Here is a 26228-nt window from a genome sequence, read left to right on the forward strand (position 1 = left end):
TTGGCTAACAAATTCAAGACCATAAAACAACATGTACCATGCAAACTTTTTTTATCAACCTATGTTTTTTTTTTTTTACAATTTAATATCCGCCAGCTGGACAGCTCGCACAGATGTTTTCCATGATAATCGTCACTAAGAGTTCTGAGGAACGCATATCAAAATATGAGAATTTCTAACTGGCTTATTGTCTCTAATAAAAAATACTTCAAGCTGCAGATCTCAGACAGAAAACTTGTAATCAAGGTCACTTTATTTCATAGAGAAATAATCATTTTGTCATTTTGATTTATTTTAAACAAGTTGTTTCAAAGGATCATGATTTTATATTTATTGGTATTTGTGTGTTGTTAGTTTTTGCTTCTGTAGCAAGTTAAAGTGTTTTCTGAATGGCCTGAAGGCCATGACGGCTCACCTTTGTTAGTGAGTGAGGTCTTCACTGCTTCAGATAGAATCATTGGGATCATTGTTGATGATTCAGCAAAAACATTCAGACAAGACAAAAAAATTGTATACGTGGGAGAGTTCAATGGCAAATCTATTCCGGAATCTAAAATAAAAGAGCATAAAAAAAACCCCCCAAAAAACATCCAATACAAGCCAAAAAGCATGTTTTTCTAGAAAAACAATATCTGCATAGCAGAGAAAAAAGTGAAACTTTCTAGATTTGTGAAATGTTATAATTGGTGCAAAACTAAGACAGCATTTTCAGAAATAGTATCAGAAATCCTGAAAGACAAAATTAAGTAATTTATTTGTGACCGTACGCTCCAGAGTGTACTTGGGTAAGGCACCAAGACAATGATTGAAAGGTCACCGACAGGCCCATCTTTGAATGGCTAACATTAACAAGACAATAGGATTTAAATCCAATTGCGATATAGTGGCAGGACATTCATGCTTGAAAAACCCATCACTGTGACCGAACCAAAACAATTCTGCAAAGAGGAGTGGACCTAAATCGATTAACAGTGATGCAAGAGATTCATTTACAGTTTTTGCAAATGCTTGACAGTCGTCGTCACCAACATGGTTGGCACAAGTTCAACGAGACATCCTTTAATAAAAGGGGTAATAGGCGTAAGGGGTAATTACTTCGTAGCACAGTGACAGATTATTTAGATAGCTTTTTCTCCTCAATTTTGAAATCAACATTTATAAATTGCATGTTGCAGTTGTTCCAACTATTTATTATTTTAGTGATAACGTTTTGATAAAAACCAGGCAAGTGTGACAAAAACACCACTTTACAACCATTATCGCCCTAAACAGTGACGATTTTTAATTATATGATGATAAAAATGACCATTTTTACTGCAATCTTTAATTAGGACAGCTCTTTCAACAAACTCTGCTTCCGCCCATTTCACAGTCCGAAGATTCTTCATCTGTTTACGCGACAAAGAGCGAGCCAGTTTGTGGGGTTTTCATCTTTGTCCGTGCAACCATCCATCCCATCGACACAAACTCATTTATGCACAGTTCCCTTAAAGGGATTATGAAACATTGGGTTGGAAAAGACAAAAGGAGAACGATGAACCCGTGATCTATAAATGTTTAACGAGAGCAGGCGGTGAAGATAAGGCGTGCTTGAAGGAGAACAGGGACAGAGAGAGGAATGGCGAGGTGAAAAAGGAAGACGGTGCCAGAGAAGATGAGTGAGAAGCAAAATGGGTGGCTGGCAGAGAGCAAGAAGTGGAGAATGGTCTAATTATAGAAGCAGACATCAGAGCATAGCCAGAGAGCAACAGACAGAAAGGGGAAAGAGCAGGAGATTTGGGGGGGAAAAGGGCCGTAATAGGAGGTGTCTGGTGTTTGTCTAACACAGTAAGGCCAGTAATGATTCCATTAGTGCTTCAGACCAAGACAGGGAAACAGAGGGAGAGACGGCAAGAATGGAAGGGACGGGGTGTGAATGAGAGGCACACTAAGAGATCAAAATTCACAAAGAAGATTTCAAGTCCATGTTGAGTATTGGAGTAGGGAACTGATAGAGAGGAAGGAAACCTGGGCCCACAAAGAAGGACAAGAGGGAGAAAACTCGGGCGCTCCATTAAGTGGCTTGCTCACCTCCACGTTGATTATACAAATGAAACTCCAGGCCTTTCTGTGTTCCTCTCTCCCACACTCACCCCTTTGTGTGAAAGCAAACTAGAGAGGATCATTTGAATGCATTAGTGGCGCGTGTCGTCCCCATGGTAGACCTCCAGATTGTGTCGGGGCAGGAACCTTTTGTTCGGAGCCGATGCAGAGCGCTGGAGAGGAGCTCTTTAGAAGGGCAAGCTTCGTTCTCACAGGGACACATTAAAGCGCAACGCACCAAGCTGCCTTACTGCTCTGCACCCTCTTATGTCTTTTATGAATCCGCTTGTTAAAAAAAAGCTGATTATGGATGCAGTTACATTAGCTGGTTAAGTGAGTTTTGACAAGAAAAAGAGGGGGGGAAGGGGGAACACAAAAATAGAAACATTTGTATGGTTTGAAAAAAAGAAACCCAGCACAAACACCATTGTTATTCAGAAATCGTGTGGCATTATTTTTATGAGCAACAAAAACCCCATGGGATTTGATTTGCTGACATATGCGGGGTACAAAATTCTTTTGCTTTGTGGTGGTGAAACTGCAGTTCTGTGCAGATGTTCTCCAATAAATAAAAACCAAATACTTCAACAGTAACACAGCTGCCAAATCCCAACACCTTTCTCAGACCTAAATCCACTCTAAAGTGGCACGATACGAAACCGCCTCTGGTTCACACCCAACGTTATTTTTGGTCGGTGCATGTGCAAAGGTAAGCCCACTCTTCCAGTTCAGGATGGTGCACAGAATAACAAACGACACATAATCTATATGCAAAGATCTCAGAGTAAGGCATTAAGGTTAGGATAAGACATTTGGCCATCAGAGCAGGGAATTTGTGTCCAACTCACAAGCAGCATTATCCAAATCATTGCAGAGGTTCCCAGACCGTTGAAGGCCATAAGTGATATATATATTCTCACACTTGCCCAGGAGGCGTCTAAATAGGATCTATTACTATTTTCAAATGAAGTAAAGCAACAGAATGATGGCAGAATTTCTCATCTTATCTCTAAGTCTTAGTTTGGCCCCTTATTTCAGCTGCTTCAACCATTGGTGAAAGTTTGAAAATAACATTTCGAGTAAATTGAGAGCTTTGCTTTTTGGCTTAGCTCTTTACTCATAACGATAGACAAGAGCACTTCACTCGTCTCGAAGGACCTTCACGCCCATGGGTCAGCCTTTCCCGTAACTCAGTAGACAAGGGCCGCATTTATTTTCTGACCTCTGACCTCAGTGTCAATAAGACTGTATCATTTCAAGTCAATCAAGCACAGAAATATAAACTAGCCGTTTGTCACTGGGTTAAAAAGCAAGCTTGTTAAATCTCGCTCTAATCTCTTTTGGAGTGATAACGCTAAAGGACCCAAGTGATGACTTCACGGAGGTCAACCGTTTCACTCCATAAAGCTGCATCTTAGTCCCAGAAATGTAGGAAGTGACATAGACCAGCACAGCGAGGAGAGTGAAATCATTTGAAAAGCTGTCAGTGAGATCACCTGTGATATAACCACGGCAGACAGACAGGCAGACAACTCAGCAGTCTGTGTCTCATGATTGAGATGCAGCCAGCATTCTGCCACGATCTGTGCGCATTACCAGTCTGCAAACTGCAGAGCACATTTTGTTCTTATTCACTTGTCTCTAAGGACCAACTGCCAAGTTTCTGAGTGTCTTGGCGGCTGCTTCTCCAAAACAAGTGAAATTGCATCGTGTGCACCCATTTCTACTCTGTTGAGATGAATATCTGTGCTCCAATTTTCCCAAGGAAGTGAGTCCTTGGGGATAGGTGACAGCATGAGCATAATGCGGTTTCCTCAAATCTAAATGCACGCATGCACAGTGTGCTTTGCATGCACACATGCTAGCTCGCACTCATGCACCACACATACTATTTGAGAGAGCTTTACAACTCAATAATCTTCCTCCACAAGGCATACCTTTTCCCTCCACAGCACACATCAATGAGCACTGCCTTATTCTCTCTCTCTCTCTCTCACACACACACACACACAGTCTTTCTATATTTACAAGGACTTTGCATTGCCTTCCATTCACTTTTCATTCATTTCTATAACCTAATCCTGACCCTTACCCTAAACCTAACCATCACCAGTACATGTCTAACCCTAAACCTAACCTAAACTCATTGCACACTGTAGTCCTAAACCCAACCCCTAACTCTAAAGCAGCATTTCACCTTATGGGGCCCAGGCTGCGGGCCCCTTAAGATGCAGTGGGTTGTCACAACATAAGCAACTGTTGGAAAAACTGGGCCTTACAAGGTGAGAAATGCTAAGACACACACACACAGGCGACTCTTCTCCATGAACATCAGATATTCCCCTTTGATAAGTCAACACACAAAAAAAACTTAGTGCTTTAAAGAAATCCCTACCTGTTCCTCTCTATTTGCTGTCTGTGCTTTGTTAGGAGTGATGACACACAAAGTATCATCGTCTCCCTTCTGGGTTAATTGTTTAACTCAGAAGGCAGCCGTTTATTTATTTTTTTTCCCCTTTGGGACTTTAACTTTTGTCTATTATGAAACATGTTGGATCTATAAATGTTGGCAACCTTTTGAAAACAATCTACATTCTCTCCATGCAATCCGTGATGCATGTAATCCTTGATTTGCTAGCTGTGCTAATCTGTGACCCTTTTATCTTCCTTTAAAAAGCCTAAAATGCTCCTGTAAATGATGATAGGAAGAGTTTAATGCTATCGTTATATATTTGTGTATTATAGTTCTTAAGGGAAAACTGCAACAAACTAAAAAACTTTATCGGCAGGTCAAAACCTTGGAGATCAGAATTCGCCCGCAAACGTAATTGGTGGATCTACTCTTAAATATTTCCTTAACTTTGACTTGGTGACACCACGACATGTTTATAAGGATTCCTTTGCTTATACCACCTCAGAGCATATTCGGCAAAAGACGTGACTTTCCAGCAATCAAACATATATGTTATGTCTCCATCGTATAATTTCTGTCACTGTTTTCTAAGACACACATATTTATCGTCTACTTCCATTCCACTCAATCCTCGCCGTCCCCACCCGACTCACGTTGGCAGATGTCCTTGTTCTCCTCAAAGCCTGGTTTGCACACGCATCTCCCTATGGGGACCAGCCAGCCTCCGTCTGCGCTGCAGTACATCTTGGGCGGCTCAAACTCCTCAGAGGCATTTACACAAACTCCATGGACCTCCACCAGCGCCGTTTCTCCTCCCGTTATTGTGTCGGGGAACTGGGCCAGGTTGCGCACAGTCAGAGGACACTTCTTGTAGAAGACCCTGACTGAGACCAGAGCGATACAAGCACCCAGATCTTGGAAGGCCAGGTAGAAACCCTTTTTACTCAAGTTGCTGATGTCTCGCACTTCTGTGTTCAGCTTCAAGACTCGGTCACCAACGTCCACCTGCGAATGAACAATGCATTTTCTGTTAGTTTCTTTGAAAGACGTCTGAAGTTAGTGCATAGCCACAACTAGGCAAACGAGCAACAATCAACTGGCTACTTAACAAAGATGACTGTTTTTCCATTTACGATCAGCATTTGTAACATTTAGCTTCACTGATGCACCACGAAATCAACTGGTGACTGGAAATGGGTGACTTTACTGGCTGCAATGAGTGAATAGAGGTTTGCAAACTAAAAAACTTATTTATTGTTGTCAAGTTGTGTTCAGCTTTTTTCTGTGTTATTGAGGTGTTTAAAAATAATCAAAACATATAAGAAGCCATTTAAGGGGAAAGTATATTTCAGGCAGCTACTTTAAACAAGAACAATCTTCAGCAAATAAAATGAAGCTGAAAATACTGCACCAAAGATGCGCTGTCTCATCCTTTTGAGACAAATTCTATCATGGATGACGCGCGACACAGAAATGTTGGGCAGTCTTGGAAATTTTACAATTAAGGTGAGGCTGCTGCTTGCAGCGAGCAACGCTAATGTCACTAATCCAGAAACAAGTTATATATTAAAATACCAAACTTGAAATCATTTTTTCTTTAATTCTGAAATATGTAATATTTAATTCTCTCCTGCATATATTCAGTGAACTTTTACCTTCAGTCCCAAATAAATAATTAATCAGTCATGACAAAAAATTCATAATAAACTAACCCATGAAAGCAAAAATAGTCTCTTTTACACAAATGTTAAGAAGGAGACAGGTTTTTTTGTTGAATTGTTTTGCCATCAAAAACATTTAATAAATTGTAGTTTTGCACTCTTCTACATACTGAGGTGCAAATAAGAGCTTCAGCATTGTCTTGTAAAGTAGTAATATAATGTAATTCTAGCTGGGTTCTTATTTTGATGGATTGCTCTGTCCCATAATCTGAGGATAATGTAACAAATCAGGAAGCAGACTTTTATTTCATCTGAAACATTTTCTAGAATGGGAAATTTTCAATTTATGTAGGATGTGTAGTTTCTTAAGGACGAGTATAACCAAGTTGGAAGTCAACAAAGTTAGTAACTTGAAATTGTCCACAAAATGTCTTGCTCTGTGAATTTTCAATTAATAGAATGAAATCATACCAACTTCATTGGCCAAAACAGGAGCAGTCAAATCACACCTCAAAGACCAACAGTTCACCTCTACCGAGTGCTGATCATTTCACTGATTAATGGAGCAGGACACCCAAGTTTAAAGTCCAATTTTATTTACTGCTCAAGAAATGTTTATTGTTCAAAAGTCTATGTTATCAAGTTTCATTATGCAACCTTTCCCTTTTATGAAAATATAGCGTAAAATTTGCAAAAATATTTTTTTTAAAAATCTGTTCAATTCAAAAATAAGAATTGTTGTAGATGTTTATGTCGGTGGGCATGAAGGCTCTCATATATTTGTTTGCATTACATTGAATCTGAAGAGTATTATCTGAGATATCAGTAATAAGATGACCAACTTTTTTAACAGAACTGATAACATTATCATTTGTCAACTATAACACTAGAACTGATTCATAAATGCCATTTCATCCCAGGTATGTCAGCGTGTGTCCATACCTGTGTAAAGCTCTCATCTGCAGCGATAGTGTCGATCTTGACATACTGGCTTTCCTTGATGAACCACAGGTTGGCATTGTTGGACTCATAGTAGTACATGTTGAAAGTCTGCGAAACAAAAAGCATCTGTCAATATTCAGGTCGGATAAATGTCAGACTTTTAAACTTTAACCAACGATAAACTGGTATTAGCTATTTGTTCATATTCCTGCCATCTGTCTGAATGTTTGGGAGTGTTTTCACTGTAATGCACATGTAGCTGTGTGGGTGTGTTACTTCAAATTCTCACCTCGGCAACAGCAGTGAAAAAAGAAAAAAACAAAAGTTTTAGAAAAACATTCAAATACATGTAAAATTTCAGGAGTATCTTGTTTCATCCTTTATTTTTTTTTCTTGTCTTATAATTCTTTATCTATTCAATATCCGTCAAAGTGCACTTCAGCTTGTATGCGTTTGTTTTTAGTGCTTATTGAAGATAAAAGGCAGACAAAATGAAACAATGCTCTTTTGCTGCTCTGCAGCAAAAATGTGTTACGCTCAAGAGAAGCACTAATTTCATCCAAGTGATAATTAAATTACAAACATTTCGAGTCAACTCTCCATAAGCCTGACATGAATAAATATGTTAATGTGCTGCCTACAAACAAATTAAGAAGACAAAATGTTGTAAAAAATTATCCAGCATAATGAATGAAATGTTTATTTACCATTTAGGGATGCCATTCAGTTCCCATCATAAAAAAAACAAAAAACAAATCTTTTGTCTCTGAAACTTCCATTGCATGTGCTTAGGGATTATTTATTCCCAATTTATAAATGTTTCAATCATAAATATAGAATGTCTCCCCATATGTAAAATGTCAAAAATAAGCCAGATTACTACAAAAAATCTGATTCAAGTAGCCCAAAGAGGCAGATTAACAAATGTTTTTTTTTTTTTTAACTTTGCTTCAGATCTGACTGTGATATTGATTCTGCCTTTATAAAAGACAAAAAAAAGAAAGCCGTTTTTGTTCAAACGGTCTTCACGGAGAGCAGTCACAAAACGGCAGCAGCACTGCTGAACAGTTTCCATGTGTTCAGGGCACCACGAGGGAACAAAAAGTAACAAAAAGAGAAGAACAGGACACAGACGTTTCTTATATATCAAGCTCCCATGGTGTCCCCTTTTATTGCCTGTGTGCAAAAATGACACAGACCTCTTTACAGGTGCCAGAGACCCCGGGCAGGCTGTTGCAGTCTCTCAGGGTGAATTTGATTTCGATGTAGACTCGCTGCGCTCCCTCCCGGCTGATGTGCCGCGTCCGCAGCCAGTTGTTTTGATTGGCCTCCATTACGCTGCACACCTGGTAGGTCCTCATCGGGGTGTTCCTCTCATCCATCACGCTGATCTCCTCCCACTGAGGATGATAAAGAGAGGGATGTGTTATCTTACCGTTTCAATTACATTTCAAAGCTGGCTAAAGGTTTTAGGACACTATCGTTTTTTTTGTTGTTTTTTTTATGTACAGGTGTTTCTAAATACACCACAATATCCATTAAAAACACTTTCTTTCAACAATTAAATAGGTGAAACTTACTTTACATGTACAGTTGATACATTACTCTCCGAGTGATGCATTGTTAATTTTGATGGCCGAGGCTTACAGTTAATTAAAACCCAAAATTCAGTTTTTCATTGAAATTTGGGTTTCTTGCAAGTAACCTAAGAACAAATGAAAACATTTTTTTTTTAAATACGGAAATGTTATTTTATGTCCTAGTTTTGGCTTAGGCCATCATGAGAAACACTGCCGACTTGACGGCCGTCCAGCAGACAGTCAATCACGTCTTCCACAAGGAGCACAAGACATAAAAAGTTATTGCTGAAAAAGCTGGTTATTCACAGAGTGCATATTAAGGAAAGGTTAAGTGGAAGGAAAAAGTGAGAAACAAACATGCGGTAGGGGTAATCAGAGCCTTGAAAGGGTTGCGAAGCCAAACGCATTTAAAAGTTTTGGTGGGGATTCACAAGGTCCAAACTGCAGCTGGGGTTAGTGCTTGAAAGTCGCCACACAGACTGGGCTCGCAATGTTTGAAGTCATCTACTCCCGAAGCCATTACAATGTCTGAAATGTCTTGCCTGAACTTTTGATTTGGAAATTAAGGTTGCAGAGTCTGGAGGAAGACGAGAGGCACAGAGTCCCAGATGTTTGAGGTGTGATGTTTCCAGAGTCCGTGATGAAATTGTTTGCCATATTATTTGCTGGTATCAAGTCAAGAAGCTGCGAAAGATTCGGACTATTCACAGAATACCTGCAATCATCTGAGTAGAAAGTTGAGTGAAAAAGAAAATTGGGAAAAAATGTAAACCAGCAACAGGAGTAACTAATTGTAGCCTTGTGAAGCAAAATCCTTTTAGCCATGTTAGTTTAAAATCAAAACAAACATAAACCTGGACATTTTTCAAGGCTTATAAAGATGCTAGTTTCTTTTTGCAACATGACTTAGCACCACATTAACTGAGCTAAACTATAACAAAACAGCACAGAGCAGGTTAATATTTCTGTAATAAAACTATTTTGATTATTTCGTTTAATTTACAACTGTTCAGAGAAATTGGATTTTGGGCTTTTATCAGCTGTATGCTATTATGGTGGAAAAAATGTTAATATTTATTTATTTTATTTGAATTAAAATCAATAAATTTACTTTTTGGTAACCATCCCAGTTTCCTGAGAGGGGAATTAAAATATAAAAAAATGAAGGACAAAAAAGCGGGGATTGAAAATAAGACGGAGAAGTATGACGAAAGATGGTTTGGAAGATGCAGAAAATGTGCAAGCGATGAGGAGACGGAGAGAGGAAGAGCACAAATGGGAGCGCTGCAAAGGAGAATATGTGTTGAAGTGAAATCTCTTTAACTAAAATATAAATCTCTAATCAAAGCCGATGTAGCTGAAGCACAGCAGACGACCATTCAGCCGCTCACGACTCGCCTGACAAAGGCACCACTCGGCTGTAATCTTGTTTATCATTGCTCAATACACAGAGACAATGTAATTCAGGCGCTGCTGCAGGGAAAACTTGGCCCAGGCTCCTTGAACTGTGGTTTAGAGTAAACCAACACTGAGGCCATGTGTTCTGTTTTCATGTCTGCCTGAATATGAGCGATTATCTGAGTCAGGATAGCTGGAGGAATGTCTGTGACCGTGCTCCACATTCGCTCAGACCTAGCGTGTTTTTTTTTTTTTCTAGAAGGCGCGTCTTTCTAGAACGCTGATTAAGAGCTTAAGAAGAACCAGAAGCAACTTGAACGACCGAGACACAATGAGAGAAACCTGGAGAAGAAGGGAGAGAGAGGAGAAGGGGTAGGTAGGACAGAGCTACTTTGTCTCCTGTCATCTGCTACCATCTGTTTCCACTTCTGACTAAGGCTGTAATTGAGAACACTTCTTGCATGAACAGGAAAACATTTCTATCCACACGCGCACACACATACACACACACACACACACACACACAAAGAGAACATTTCTACTCCATATACTCCATAAAGAAAAAAAGGGAGAAAAGGGAAAATAAACCAATGCGGTTTCAGTGACTTTAGCTATACAAGTGCAGGACAAATGAATTTTCTTCTGCACACACAGAACCTCTCAGACACCATCTGGACGAGTTCTGGTCTGCGGTGGAGAGAAGAGAGAGGACCACCATCTTTGCTCTGAGCTCCTGTCATTGTCATAAGACTGAGGCTTTGACATCTACAGCGATGGGCACATTTCCACCTACAGCTGGCAAATCTCCTAAATCTATTATGCGCATGCACCTGCAGGAACTTAAGAATACATCAATCAATCTCTCTCCCAACCAATGGAAAACTGAGCAGATTCCCAAGATATCAGATTATTACCTTTGTTCTGAGTCTCTTTTATACTATGTGTACTCTAATGGATCTGAATAAAAGTCCTCACAGTCAGCAGAGGAAGGAGGAGAAAGGAGAAGAGGACCTGGCTACTTACAAAGCCAAAATATGAAAAAAAACTACAACGTACTTTTGATTACTAACTCTAAAGAGATTTAAAAAACTGACACAGTAACAATACAAATAGTTTTTAGCTCAGTCAAATTTAACATTTTGGAGTTTACAACAGATTGTTTTATAATGTAGCAGGAGGATGAATGGGTTGTGATTATTCAAGTAGGTGTTTGAGTGGAAGAGCATCCATGCTAATAAACATACAAATGAAAGTAATTTCTTTGTTCAAAGTTTCAAAGTTCTCAATAGGTATTATATGATCTAATTGTTATGCGTTTTGGAGTATTTAGTCGCTGCCTTTAAAAATTGCATACTAATGTCTGCTGCAAGTTAACTACTAATTGCATAGTATACGAAATCCATGAAAATATGTATTTTTACGCAAAAGGAAACACAAGGGAATGCTGTGTTGGTTTCAAAGTTCCTAAAAAAAAATTTGGAAATGAATTTGTTTTACGGCAGCATAAGTCCACTTTCTTCTTGGCCCTTCTCAGATGAACCTGGAGAAGAAGGGAGCTTTAACCTCTGGGTCCAACTCATATGGACTTATAGACAATGAAAATGATATGAAAGTTAACCTCTGACAGGTGGGACACTGGCTGCTTCCAACCTTTCAGAAAAACTCTTCTCAAAAGCACTGAACTATTCCTTCAAAAAAAAAAAAACCCAAAAAAACAAGGGTGGAATCAAAATTCGGAGTTCGGTGTAACAACAGGAAATGGGAGACGAGGGACAGAATGGGCAAGTTCGATGATAGATAAAATAAATCAAAACTTCTGATAATAAAGACAATCTCAGTCTAGACTAAAGTGAATAAAACAGCAAGGCTGCTTCAAAGCAACCATCCGATGACCAGAGTCTGAGCTGAGACTAAATGTCTGAAGTTAATCTGATGCGAGTGCTCACCATCACATCAAAAATTTGATGCATTTCCCTTCAGAGTCCCTAGCACTAAAACACATCCACACACACATTTCGAGCTCAAAACATTCAGATGCTTTTAATCTACCCAGCCTCCGCTGCGTATGAGTTGGAGCTCAAACAAAACCGGCTCCTTCTTGATCCAACTGCTTTCCACCAGAAGCCCAACAGTCGAAAGAAGAAGAAGAAGAAGAAGAAGAAGTAGAAGACACACACCAAAGTCAAGCGGCAACTTAAACATTTAAAGAAAACACAAATTATAAAGCCTGAACCCCTCTGCACGCACAACTTTGATAGCCATTGTGATAGGCAACACTCCATTCAATTAAAAGAACACAACACAAGAAAGAGGAAGAAAAAGGGATTGGCGGAGGGGAGGGGGAAATAAGTGTTGGTAAATTACAGGCGCCTGGCAGCTAAATAGACCCATCTGTGCGGAGCTGAGAGCAGTCGGACATCACAGGACGGTCACACACATCCACCCACACAAACGCAAAGAGCTGAGCCCCAAGGGATTGGTGATTAAAGCATTTATGGGAATAGTCATTGAGGGATAAAGAGGGCTTTATAATAATGTCTTTGTTTATTTCTTTGTGAGCAGAGTTTGGAGTGGCTGGATTACTGCCATTTCCTGGTGAGCGACTTATTTCCCTAGTTGGCGAGTCTGTTCATCATCACTTCTTTTTCCGTCGTGAAGGACAGGTGTGTGTGAAGCAACTTTGTTGCCCCCAATATCGGCCACTGATACAAAAGCCTAAAAGCTGAAAGTACAACTGGGAAATGTTTGGGGAGTTAACTCTCTTTTTGTTCTTCACGTCCCATGTCAACAAATACATGCAATCTTCAGATCATTCAGTGTTCATTTTGCTCACAAGTTAATTAAAGTTGAGAATGATTAAAAAAAAAAAGTCTCCTTGGTCCATCAGCCTGAAGCTCATCTGATTGCTTTGAAGTGAAGCAAAGATGTCAGATTGGGGCTGAGGTTCAACCATTCACCAGCTTATACTAATATCCGACCATCTGATGGCTACACCTACGCGGACATAATTGGCCTACAAGCCTTGGCTTAACAGAATGAGGAGTTTGGGAAAAACAGACATAGAGCCTGGGAAGGAAAAAAAAAGAAAAAAAGGCTGAGGAACCTCTTGGGGAGTTGAGAGTCTGTGGGGGCTCCTCTTTTCAAACATCATTAGGACGTCTCTGTTTTATGTCTCTCGCGAGGAACAACCCCCGCCAAACGGTGACAGAAGTGGGTCGCTCTGCTTAGTCTCGGCCATATCCGGCCCTACGCGACCTGGATTAACGATGACCTGTGAGGGTCAAGTGTCCTTTTGGGCTAATTCAGGGAGACACTGGTCACATATTAGTGGGAATTGGCTCTCACTGGGAATAATCCTCAGGATTATGGTTCAAAGGTCAACTAGATAATCCTCTGATATGAAACACAGAAGCTTCTCACAACCCTGGCACCTCTTCTATCATTTTGTATCTCTCTCTCCATAGTCAAACCTTTATTTTCGCTTACAGTACTTTGCGGAAGTTTTCAAACTTTTTGAACTATTTCACATTAAGTCACGCTACAACAACTAACTTAAGTGTGTATTTTTTGTGGGGGACTCCTTGTGATAGACTAAAGCAAAGTAGTGCATAAACATAAAGTGAAAACACTACCATATTTTCCAGACTATAGAGTGCACCATACTATAAGCAGCACCTACAAATTTTTTTTGGGGAAAAAAAAAAAAAACGTACACATTTAAGCCACACCGGGTTATAAACCGCTGGTATCTTCGCCGCTCTGGGTTTTCCAAAAGGGGTCTGCGTCCTTAATCCATCTCCAACACCGAACCATAGATTTGTTCACGCCGAGCTTCCGTGAGGCGGCTCTATTTCTCTCCTGTACTGCCAGATTGATGACCTTCAACTTAAAAGCTGCATCATATGAGCTTGAAGAAATTTCTCCGTTGTGCCTGCTGCTAGCATATGCTTAGCATTTTCTTCTTTGATTTCCAATGTTGACTTCCAATGATTCACTTGCTGCTACAGAGCCCCCTGGTGGTTGAAGAAAAATCCACAGAAAAGCCACCACCGGGCTATAAGCCGCATGGTTCAAAGCATGGGGGGGGGAAAGTAGCAGCTTATAGTCTGAAAAATACGGTATATGGCTTTTAAGTTCTATTAAGAAAAGTCTGAAAGCAGTGCAAGCCCAACCTTTGTCAAACTGCACTGGCATCTTTTGAGAACAGCAAAATCCCTAAAAGTTGCTGTTCTAAATTGGATATAAATTGAATTTAAGTTGACTGGGCCATTCTAACAAATTAAGGTTTGAATCAATTCCACTGTAGCTATGGCTTCTACTCCGGCCTCTAAAGCTATGTTTGAAATCGTCTTCCATGACAGAAACTCTCTGGTTGTGAGCTTGAATCAGCAACAAGTCATGCAGACTTTCTTCTATTATGCAGAGTAACTATAAAGTTGACCTCCTACAGGTTGATGTGAGTCAAGTAATGTAAAATTTTTCCAGTTGCATAATGTGTGCTGGGCTTAACAAGTCTGTACATAAAAAAACTAAACGAAACTATGCAACTCACACTGTTTAAAGACAGTTCTAGTATACGTTATTGTAATAAAAACACATTCAGTAAAAATCAATCTAAAAGGAAAATCTTTTTCCACATGCTCGTCGTATCCCCTACATGGCTTGAAGAATACATCAAGCAAGAAATATGGTTTTCTTTTTTGACAGGCCTCAGCCTGTCAATTTAAGTGTAAAGTAAATTTACAAGCCCTAGTACTGTAGTTCCCTCTCATCATCAACTTGGCTTCAAAGAATTGGCTTATTTGTGCCAAAAATGATTGTTTTAGAATGAATAATGAGGATACAAGATGGATTTCTGCATAGACTCATAAATTACAAACCCTGTAGCCAATACATATCAGTTCTTGTTTCGTTATTTTTTTCCCCAGTAGTACCAAAAGTCTAGCTTCAGTGTAGCAACTCGGGGGAGATGTTAATGGCTCATCCCTATGGGATTAAAGTGGACAAAGGCATGCATGCCCCCATAAAGGCATAAAACGGCAAACAATAACAGACACAGGAATACTTTTAGCACAGCAGACCAGACAGCAAGACAGCAGGAACGTGTGCAGATGTTCCTGTAACCTGGTTAACTATTAAAATCTTCATAAACAGTCCCTGACACACTTGAGGTCTGTTCTACAAAGTATTCTGATGTCTAAATGATTCAATTGCAGTTTTTAGCACAGAGATGCAACAACTCAGACGGATTCTTCAGGGGGATGTTTGAGAGGAAAATAATGCTCTTGGATAAATGAAAGGTATCCTAGGTTTCCCAGTCGTCTAAACATAGCTTTAATAATTTATCTGTCAGTTTTGTCATTATATTTGGAAATCTAATTTTGCGTTTTGCTTTATTTTGGTATTTAAATTCGGCTCCATAGTTTTCTGCGTGTTTTATCAGCTGTTTCTCTGATTTCTTTGGTTCACCTTCAGTTACTCGCTTTCCCTCACAGCTGCACCCAGTTTCTAATCAACCACCTGCTCCTTGTCCAGTAATCAACTCTCCAGTTTAAATATCCCTCAGCTGGTCAGCTCATCTTGGTGCCTCCATCGTGTCTCCTGATCCCTGTTGCCTTTGTGTGTGTTGGAAAAAAAAAAATAATAATAATAAAAAAAAAAAAAACAAAAAAAAAAAAACGCATGTATCCTCTGTGCAGTTAGGTCCTGCTTTTCATGGCAGCTTTATTTTTGTGAAATTAGGAGTAAGCTTTAAAAACTAGGTTTATCAGGATCCATCATGTAAAAATGCTTAAAGAAAAGGTAAAAAAAAAAGTAGATACTTTGTGACAATATATTAATAAAACACCACAGCAGTTCTAATCAAAGTGAAGTTTGCTACGCAAGTAGTTATGTAGATGCTGTCGGCATGTGAATTTGACTGTACATGTCAGCTGTGTTGTGAATCGGCAACACAGTACTCATTAAAACTGTAACCCAGAATCTGAGTTAAGAAACGTTGTGCGTCAAGCGCATGAACAGCTTGTCAAACTGTTTCAGAGAACTCGGACAAAAGGGCACTGAAAAAGCCTCAACCACTTCAGTTGTTAGTGTTGTAGTATTTTTGTTAGTGGGAAATCTAAACATAAATTTTACTCTTCAGAATTTGTTTTAGGGAAAACACTTAATCACTGAAAATTGCATTCCTAGAGAAGAAATTGACCCTAATTTTGAAAACGTACTCGGAATGAAGTCAATTAGTTTATTTTTCAGAGTTATTTTGTTCGGACGCCGTCAGTCCACGCTCACCTGAATCCAATACATATCCCAAACTAAACTGAACCGCTCTAAACGAACGCACACACCAACATCCACAATATGACCCAACAAATGGAGTACTCCACTCAGGAGAACTTTACACACTTGATTGCTTGGGAAAACAACATTGCTTGGCTTCGCTCACTTTAGTCGTCTCTCAGCCGCACAAAACCATGAAACCGCCTGTGGCATCCTGCAATTTAACACACCGATGCTGAATGGGGAAGCGAAGGATGAGAGGAAATAGAATTAATTCTGAGCCATTCAGCAAGCTACAGTGACATACAGATCTCGGGCCATCGAATGTGCCCTTATGTTTTCCCCCGCTGCGTTCTTACTCTTTTCCTCTCCTCTTCTTGTCATTTTCTGAGCCATGGTGACTGCACTGAAAGGTTCCTGTACCTGAAAAAGGCCAGTTATGCAACAACCCCCACCACTCTTCCCCCTGCATGTTGCACTTGAGCACCAGAAAGCTGTACACACACACATCTTTTCTTATGTAAGAATATTTACACCCTTACAGTGATCCCTTCAACTCATCCCAAAAGATACAGCACCGCCAGGAATCGATGCTTCAACGCGAACGTATTTTCAGCACAGAAGAAATAATCCGTAAATCCCCCCCACCACCACCACTCAAATTTAGCGTCAGGTGCCTAAGATCCCTTTGCATTTTGAAATACTCCCCAGTTGAACTGCTAACGTCATATGCCTGTTTCCCAAAAGGAGAGCACAACCTGCTTGATTTAATCAGTCATACTTTTGGTGGCAGCATCAGCATAAAAATAGTTTGTGTGTGTAGAGCAGATACTCACCCCTTCATTAGGGTAAGCCTCCCAGCCGAGGTCGGCCAGTGCCGACATGGAGTCTAATAAAGTAACTGCAACAACAGAAGGGAGGGGGGAAAAAGCAAAAACATTAGTTGTTAATGTCCAAGAAAAAAACAACTAGATATTTTGTGTTTCTTTCAAATATGTTCAACTAAAAACAACCACATAAATGCTCTTAAAAATGTCTTCATGAGTCACGCAATGCGTCATGTGTTGCTTTGGAGTGTTTTAACACTGGAATCACAATCAGTTTTGGTTTGTAATTTTAACTTCAAAAATAAAGATGTAAGGGGGAAACAAATATAGTCTATGAGAGCATCACAGAGACAAAACAATGTTTTTCCACTTAAAAAGGTAATGTCATGTCTTAGAGCCAGAAAGGATGCAAATCTTCAAAGTGTAAAACATGAATAAATCACAAATTGACTTTCAATTATGTTTCAAAGCATATTAATTATTTTAAAATGCATTTTTTGAGAGTCTTTGGAGTCGAGCATTTCTACAAAATTACTACCATATCCTGATGATCCCTGTGGATATGAAAATGCTCAAATTAGTAGCTTCAAGAGGGGGAGCAACGCTATGAAGGACAACTCCACAGGAGCTAGCATCCAGATTAGCCCAGCAGTCGTTTGTGAGCATAAAGTTTAGCACTTAAAAAAAGAAACTGCATTAATTTGCCACAGACATTACTTCTTCTTTTTCCTTTGTCAGCACATAATGTCTGTCAAGTGTCCTATCAAATCAAAATTCACTGACTCCAAAAATTCCTTCTTCTTGCAGGTGAGATAATTAGGAGCAGCTGTGACTGTTTTCATATTTTAACGAGCCAATTGAAGGAGAGAGCAGATGACTACCTTTTTTGATAATCAGTCCATCGGCTTCACTCTTAACTTCTACATGTGTAGCATTAACTTGACGTGACTTTTAGGGCCAAAGTAGATCTTGTTACAGCTTAACTAGTTTATTATTCCATATGGTGGCTTTGGAATGACATTTCAGTAAGAAGTGAAACCTCACCCTACCACAAGTTTCCATTGTGTTATGTATTGATAAAGCCCTGAGCTACCTTGTACTCCTTTTTTTATTTCCATATTTCTTGCCTTTAGACATTGGAAAAACAAAACTCATAAGCAGCAAGACCAAGCACAGATATAAAAATTTTAAAAATAAAGATATATTCCTGTGAACACTGCATTTGGTATTAACCCAAATTAATTTGGACTATTATTGAAATTGATTTTGTGAAGTACTCGTGTACAAAAATGTTTTTCAAGGCAAAGTAAATCATTTAGCTCGCGTAGAAACTTTTTTCATTTAAAATTAATTTTGAACACAGTTAAATCCTCTGTAACTACGCTCAAGAGACTAATGAATGCACAGTGAATAAGGTAAAAAAAAAAAATGAGTCAACAAAGCACCACAAAGACCCGCAGGAGGCGCAATGAAAACCTAGACAAATTGTCGAGTAAAGTTCAAGGCCAGTACATGCGACTAGTTCTTACCCATTTAGGTGAGGGGATTTATTCAGGACTGACTCACTCGGCACCTAATCAGCACCTCTGACCATCAATAATTAATGGGCATCCATCTGCAGAGACCGCCGCTTCTCTTCCTTCAGTTTTTTTCCTCTGTCAAACGCATCGTGTTTTCTGCCAGGTTGCATGTTCTATATTAAAAATCTTAAGGTTAATACCTTCAGCCCCCAGATCACTGATCAAATTCGTGAGCCAAAGACTTGGTGCAGTTTAAGGTAGTAAACATTTAAAACGAAAATGTTTCGTTTTATGAGAAGCAATAATCTAAATGCATTACACTTTTGCGAATGTGACGAAGTGCTCTTAGAGAATTAAAAGTGCCTGTACTGCTGATGTATTTTTTTCTACTTTCTGTCCCTCTCTGCTTCTGGTTTTCATGCTGTTCATCAGACAGCCTTTTTTTTTTTCCCCAACCCAACACCCCATGACAGCAGGGTGGGCTGCCATGCTGTGGAGATGTGAGCGTATGTGAATTCTGTGCGTGTGATAGTTCACCTAGTCTGTGTCTACGCACACGCTCGCACATCGCAGTCAAGCAATATAATTGTACGCATTGTATAATGAAGCAGACAGAGACGTTGCCCAGCGGAGCTGAGCCGATGGATTAAATGAGAGGGATGAGACCGACAGAGCAGAGGAGAGGTGCTGTGCAGCGAAAGGTCAGGGTAGACCTCCAGCCTGCGCGTGTATTTAGGGCAGCTAAAGACTCTTTAGAGTGTTTTCCTAGAGATCCAGGGCTTTAGAGTGCCATGCTGAAGCAGAACATAATAGTGTAATCATATATGATTTTAAAACGGAGCGGTGAGCTACATACTCCCCAGTATAATCATCTATCAGGGATAGACAGAAAAGAGATTAAGGCTCGTCAGTGCGGTGTCATGATGCCGTTTTAACCGCTTTCACAGATTACAACGCTCTTGAAACAAAGGTGTTTAAGACTACCTTTTTTTTTTTTTTTTCAAAACATTTACTTCAACTGATTTACAATATATGCTAGATTTCCTCAGTGCAGCCAAAGTGCATCTTGTTGTTCTGATGTAAAACAGGATCCGATGTATCACATTGCATGTAAAAAAGATTGTTGTAGACTAGATGTGTCGAGTCTACTTACATGAACTTGAGTCATTGTTTTGACAACGGTTTTGATAAGCAATTGAGCCTGTTTAAATCTTTCATTCATCAAGTCTTCGCAGCTGTCTGGCTCTGCCGGTAAATATGTTGTTCTTTTCGACATTTGGGCTGGTTGAAACAAACTAATTTATTATTTTCTCATGTCTCCGTTCACTGTGTCGGGCTAAACGGTGTAAAACAGATGAAATACTTTACTTGCTTAAAAGGCAACAAAGTTATTTACAAAAAACTACTGGAAGGCAACTACCTGGACTTTAGAGAACTGAACTGGCCTGCTTTACTATCCCGTGAAACAAACCTTTGTGTCTTGGAAGACGGTGCTTCAGCTAAATGATAAATGATGTAGCACAGATAGACACTTAGAAAAAAACCCCAAAACTATGCATTCACACTTACAGACACAATTAATTATTCAAAATGAGAACATTTCAAAAGACGACCTCTCACTGGTACTAACTTACAGTCCCAAATCTGATGAGTCGTTGGCAACATGACTTCTGCAAGTTAACGCAGGATTTTAAAAAACCTGACTGAGTGTTGAGTTGGATTAAATCCACAGAGTGATTTTATACATGTCATAGTACAGTGTAGTTTAACACTTGCTACAACAACCATTTAGTTTATAGCTTAAATCTACTGTATAGCAGTGTGTTGTGCTTCCACACACAAATATGTTTATTGTTCATACTAGAAACACTCACCTCTTTCCAAAGCATGTTGTTAATGTATAACTTCAACTTATTACAGATTTGTTTTAATACACCAACAAGGGTAGCATTACCTTTTCAACTTTTGGACTAGTCGATATTTTGCTCTTCACTGACTTTTTACACTTCATGTAGACGAGTTGTAGTCGTGTGACAAAATGGATTTTTCCAAGATGATTAAAAATGAGGAACTGGGTGGGCTAAATTACAAAACGGGAACTGCAAACCCTGGCAAATGCTATCGAAATATTGTGCCGCAAGTTATTTGTGCACGCTTTACACTCATACAAAAACACTGACAAGATTTTGCAAACGGCAGCAGGTTGATGCACTCAGTTTAACTAATCAAATGTGACTAGTTTATAATGTTCCAGCATCATTGTAATAATTTGACTCTTTGGTGCCGTTGTTCAAAACGACCATATACTCGACCGTTACCAGTCGATGTTTGAGAAAAAAAAGTCAGACTTGACTTTCTGCAACTTTTCATTCCATGGTGGCAGATGATGTTCTGTTTTTTGCTCTTTTTACACTTCATAATAGACTCTGGTGTAAGATGTCATTCTTTAAATGTTTGCTGTAAATGGGTAATAAAACCTGTGAGTTGCTTTGAAGCCGTCTCTCCTGCACTTCAATGATGTCACAGTGACTCTTCAAAGTCAACTTGACCTGTTGACCTTGACTTAAAACGTGAAGACGTGTGACCCCTACTCACCAAACTGGTTTGTGGACATAATAAACAAACCTTTTGGAAATAAAATCCAGATAATCTGCACCTTCGACCAAAGTGCAAAGCTTCCAAAAAGAACTTAGAGCCTCTTGCTAAATCTAAATTGCTACTAATGTCGTTGCATATTCAAAAGCCATTTTGCAGCCCTTTGCCAAACTGCATCCTTACATAAAGCTACACATAAACACTTTTTCTCCACTCTTCACACTTATCGTCAATAGCACTTATTAGTTGCAATCAATGTCTAGACTCATCAATAATGTATAACCTATGGTTTCAAGTCTGCTGACACAGCCAGTATGCAAATAGCCTGTGTGTGTGTCCTGTATGCGTTTGCGTGTTGAAAAGATGAGAGAAAAATGTAAAGCCTGTATTGTGTTTAAGTTTGACAATCATAAATCTCGCTGTCTATTGCCGTGTAATCTGATTACTTCACCTTTGTTCCATGTGTTGAATAGGGAATTGGTTTAATAGGAAATGTGAACCTGGGCAGCAGTGGAAGCAGTGAAAATCACTAAAGATAAGACGGATATCGGAGTCGAACTATTTTCAGCAACAACACTCAAAAATCGAAATAATTTTTCTTTTTTAAAATATTAAGAAAATACTACAAAGCTGTGTTGTCATCTCTGACAGGGAGGTGTGAAGAAATAAAGTCGGAGGAGGAATAATGGTGATGCAAGAAGCTATTTATGAAAAAATTGGGCAAATGTTTACACGTTGTGAGAGGCGAGACTTTGGCAAACAATAAGCCTAAAATGTCTAGTTAGCTTAGGCAGCGAAAAGGTTAGCAGCATATACATCATAAATCTGCAACAAACTAATCCATGGTTCTCTTTTTAATAATCTAAAACATAATGACTCACTCCAAGACATGTTTTGTGAAATCAAATCCCCAGCTTGATTAGCAGCCTAATATGACTTATTACACCCACGCTGCAGCTTCTTTCGAACGCTGCTGCTCTGCGAAGGCATAAGAGTAAAAAAAACGTGAGTCATGGACAAACATTACCTTTGCTTTCCCAGGCTCTTACCAGAGGAACTAAACGCTCGGCTCCGTGGATATACACATGTGACCTGATTACTGCGAAGGCTGTTTGGTTACAGAGAGACAAGCTGTCTCATCGATTTTCAGCATCAAACTGTGAGGTTTACATTCTGGAAGTGAAAGATGAGGAGAAAGTGGGGGTGGACGGTGTGAACCTTTGAATTACAAATTCCTCTACAGACGACACTCTAAAATTCTGAAACCTCAACATCCAAGTGTCTTTTTTTTGTCTCCTCATCTCTCTCTGTGTCTATTTTTTTTTCTTTTATATCTCCTCAGTGCCGTTTCCTCTCTCTGGGGTGTCTGTGTCTCCCGTGTTTTATTTTCCTTGTTCCCTCTTTCTCTCCACTCGACGTCTCTCCTGCCTCTCTCTCTCGTTGGACCCCGTCCATGGCTTCAGCTGGGCCACGAGAAGCTGCAATCCACACGCCAGAAATCAAACAAAGCTGCCAACAGCCAGACTGGCACACAAAAGAGCCGGGACGCTTACACACAATCAGCCACACGCACACACAAGCACACACTCACAAAACAAGACAAACACACACCTTAGGACGGTGCCAGGGCCACAAAGACAAAGACCGCTCAATGAGACCACCGCACAGCCTCGGCAGTGAGCACAATAAGTGACTACATAATGAGTTCATCAGATCTTATCAGCTTAAATCCATGACAGTTAACGTAAAGCAGGTAGATGTGGGTCACCAGGTGGCTCGGCGGGAGAGTTAACCTCGGTTCGATTCCCATCTCTGGACCATTTCCTGCATTTCTTCTCCTTCTCTCTCTGCCCTTCTTTCTGTCCAGCTACTAATTAATAAAGGGTGCCACAAAAACATTTACACCAGAAAGAAAAAAAAATGTAGAAGTGTAAGAGTTTAAAGAAGTTCCACTATGTTCATTATGCAAAGTTTTTTCTTTCTTTGAGTTTCTCCTTCTTTAATAAAACTTGTTTTTTTTTTCTTCAAGAAAATGCTAATCAGAGCTCCGAGTAATCAAGGTCCTGCAGTGAAAATCTTCTGCAAACAGAAGAATTTAAAAGGAAATATAAACGAGTTGCTGATCATTCATTTTGAGATAAACTGCAACACAGTAGTGGGTGTTTTGCAAATGGCATGAGTGTAATTATTTCCATTGGTATGGAGCCTGATGTTCATATTTATGGTGGGGTTTTTTTCAAATAACAAATAACAAAACTTGTGGATTTCACTTCCACAGAGTCTCAGGTTTGTTTGTCAGAAACACAAAAGTTGTGCTTTGGTAATAATTTGACATGCACCTGTTCAATTTCTATTTAACATTCACTGCAAATGAACACAATCCAAGACAACAAAGCTATTAACATCAAATATTATTTCTTCTATAATTTTCATTATTCACTGAATGTCATAGAATCTGTTGCTATTTTCGTGTTATCAAAGAATCTAGATTTCCTCTAACAAACGCTGATTCCCATATATAATATTTTATGTCCTAAACTTAACAAAACCAGTAGATTCTTTTGTAGTCAAAATAGGAAAGCTAGTGATATTAAAAACTTGAAACATGCCGTGTTTGTTTGTGGCGTGTATATATCCGCAGACAGACACACACATGCACTAAAAATCTAATAATTAGCCAGTCACTGGAACTAACACCATGATTGGCAATAATAACACCAATTAATGTCAACCTGTGGAGCAATCTCCAGGAAGTCTTTATCAACGGACAAATCCCTTACTCAAAGGTAGTTCAATGATTTGACATCCTGATCTGATATCAGGTAATAAAACACTTCAAAATCATCTGTCTTTGTCTGCTTTCATGGAATTTAGCTACTTTATAGTTTTGTTTTTTTTTCTTTGCACCATTTCTGCCACCTTAAAACACAATTCCACATCTCTATCAGCACCTAAACTCTGCTGAGTAACTGTACCAGTAGACGGACAGATACACTTTTAATGTCTCCAAATATTCCCACGACACACACGCAAACCTTTCCCCCTTCCTCCTCTCCAGTGAGAGGGCAGTTCAACAGGTGCAAGTGTTGTCAGGGCAACAAATGAGCGGATGGAGAACAGGATGAAGGAGTGGGAGGACTTGAGCTCTGAACTTTAGGAATAAATGGGCATCCTACCAAGACAGCTACACTTGCTGTCTTTTCATCAGACTGCTCCCCACTCATCCACAAACCACTAGAGGCTCTCAATCAGTCCTTGAGCTCTTTCACTGTGCACTCATCTTTTCTTCATCTACTCTTATTGAAGCCGGGCACTGCAGCTTATTCCTCCAATCTCAAGATGACTTATACTATATGTGATGTTTTTGTCAAAATAAACCTTTTTTTTTCTTTGACAAAGAAATGAACGTTTTCGAGTAAGTTTAATAAAATCTCAGCATGCTGGAAATGTGTTACAGTAAAATAACATGCAGAGAAAGCGGCTGCACATAGATATTTGCCAGTCAGAAACTTTACTATTCCACAGTCTTCATCAAGCATTTTAAGTCCCATTTTTAAAAAGATGTATTCAAGACATTTGTTCTCTTCATATTTTATGAAGAGAATTTTTATACATCCAATTTTTTTTATTGGAATTATGATTGGCTTTTTAAGTGTGTGGGAAGTTTTCTTTTTTGCAGTAATGACACTCATTTCATTTCCAAACTGCTTCTTTTGCAAGAAAACAGAATCCAGATTGATTTCAGAGAAAAGAAAAAATAACTTTGAGCCTTTTGCAAACTAATTCTATGTATGAATAATTTAATTGGCAAAAATTAAAGTCTAATCCTGCTTCTGCTTTGATTCACCACATTTTTCAAAGCTTTCCCACTATCTATTCTCTATGATTTTTGTGAAACTCTATGAAGAAAAAAAAAAGTTAAATTCATTTCAATTTGGCCTGGACTAAATTAGGAAAATTAAAATCAATTATAACAAGAATTGTGCAGAGAAATATTACGTCTATTTACATAACTGTTAGACGGGTGCAGATTACTGAGCATGAAAGCTGATTCTGCTGAGGAAAATTCAATTAGGTTTTACCTTGCATGCATAAATGATCGTTTCTGAATCATAGCTGGCTGACTTACAACATCAGAGCAGAAGATAAAAGCTCTGTTTAGACAGAATATCACCTTTAATTTTTTTCCCTTAAATAGCAAGATTACACTTGCAAACATCTGGTTCAACAATTGGCTCCTGTTATCAGATAAATTACTTCACACCAGATGGTAGATTACATCAGAAGACTGAATAAAAAGCAATTTCTTTCAGGTATATAAAATCTAAAAAAAAATGCATTCATGTTTCTGACAACTGCTTATTTGTGTAAGTCATTGACCGTTATTAATGGGGTAAAACAAACAAATGGATGCAAACAGAGAGACATTAGATGTGAGAATATTTCAGCTGCATATGAAGCAAAATGAATGGGACATATTATATGCATTAAAACAGTGCTAGCCAGCTAACAGGTAAAAATAGCACTAGTCAAGCTGTGTCATTTGCAATAGTCTGCAGAGAAGCGTTCAGCACTTTCAACAAGGCATTACTGAATCAGGAGTTTATGTTCCCTAATATTCTGAGTCATAAGATCATGGAAACCACCAAGCCAACACCGCTTTTAAGTAAACACAATCATCACATATGCCTATATGCCTATAAGCTCAATAATTAGGAGGGCAGTACAGTGACAGTATATATTGGTATAACATAATGGACATCATAATTATGATTGTGTTCCGATTTCCATTTTATAAACAAAAGATTCTGAAGGATAGATTTAGTATAGTGCCTCAGCACAGGGTTAATCAGACAGATCACCAGCAGTGCATTTACAGTTTTTCAAGCAGCACATACAACAATGCACCCTGATTCTAAAGAATTGCTAAATCT

The 26228-nt window shown here is 39.1% G+C and overlaps 1 protein-coding gene across 1 annotated transcript in view; it reads right to left on the minus strand.

Annotated features, from left to right (window-relative positions):
* Nucleotides 1-26228, minus strand: part of epha4b (eph receptor A4b) — a 99329-nt gene that overhangs the window by 62090 nt on the left and 11011 nt on the right. The window contains exons 2-5 of the mRNA XM_081598710.1: nt 17189-17253; nt 8298-8498; nt 7099-7206; nt 5149-5500 (exon numbers count right to left, since the gene is read on the minus strand). Of these exons, the coding sequence (XP_081454836.1) occupies nt 5149-5500; nt 7099-7206; nt 8298-8498; nt 17189-17253 (726 nt within the window). The remainder of the gene's footprint in view (nt 1-5148; nt 5501-7098; nt 7207-8297; nt 8499-17188; nt 17254-26228) is intronic.

This window comes from Poecilia reticulata, chromosome 17 (assembly GCF_904066995.2).
Source record: "Poecilia reticulata chromosome 17, P_reticulata-male-v2, whole genome shotgun sequence".
In the NCBI taxonomy this organism is placed as follows: domain Eukaryota; kingdom Metazoa; phylum Chordata; class Actinopteri; order Cyprinodontiformes; family Poeciliidae; genus Poecilia; species Poecilia reticulata.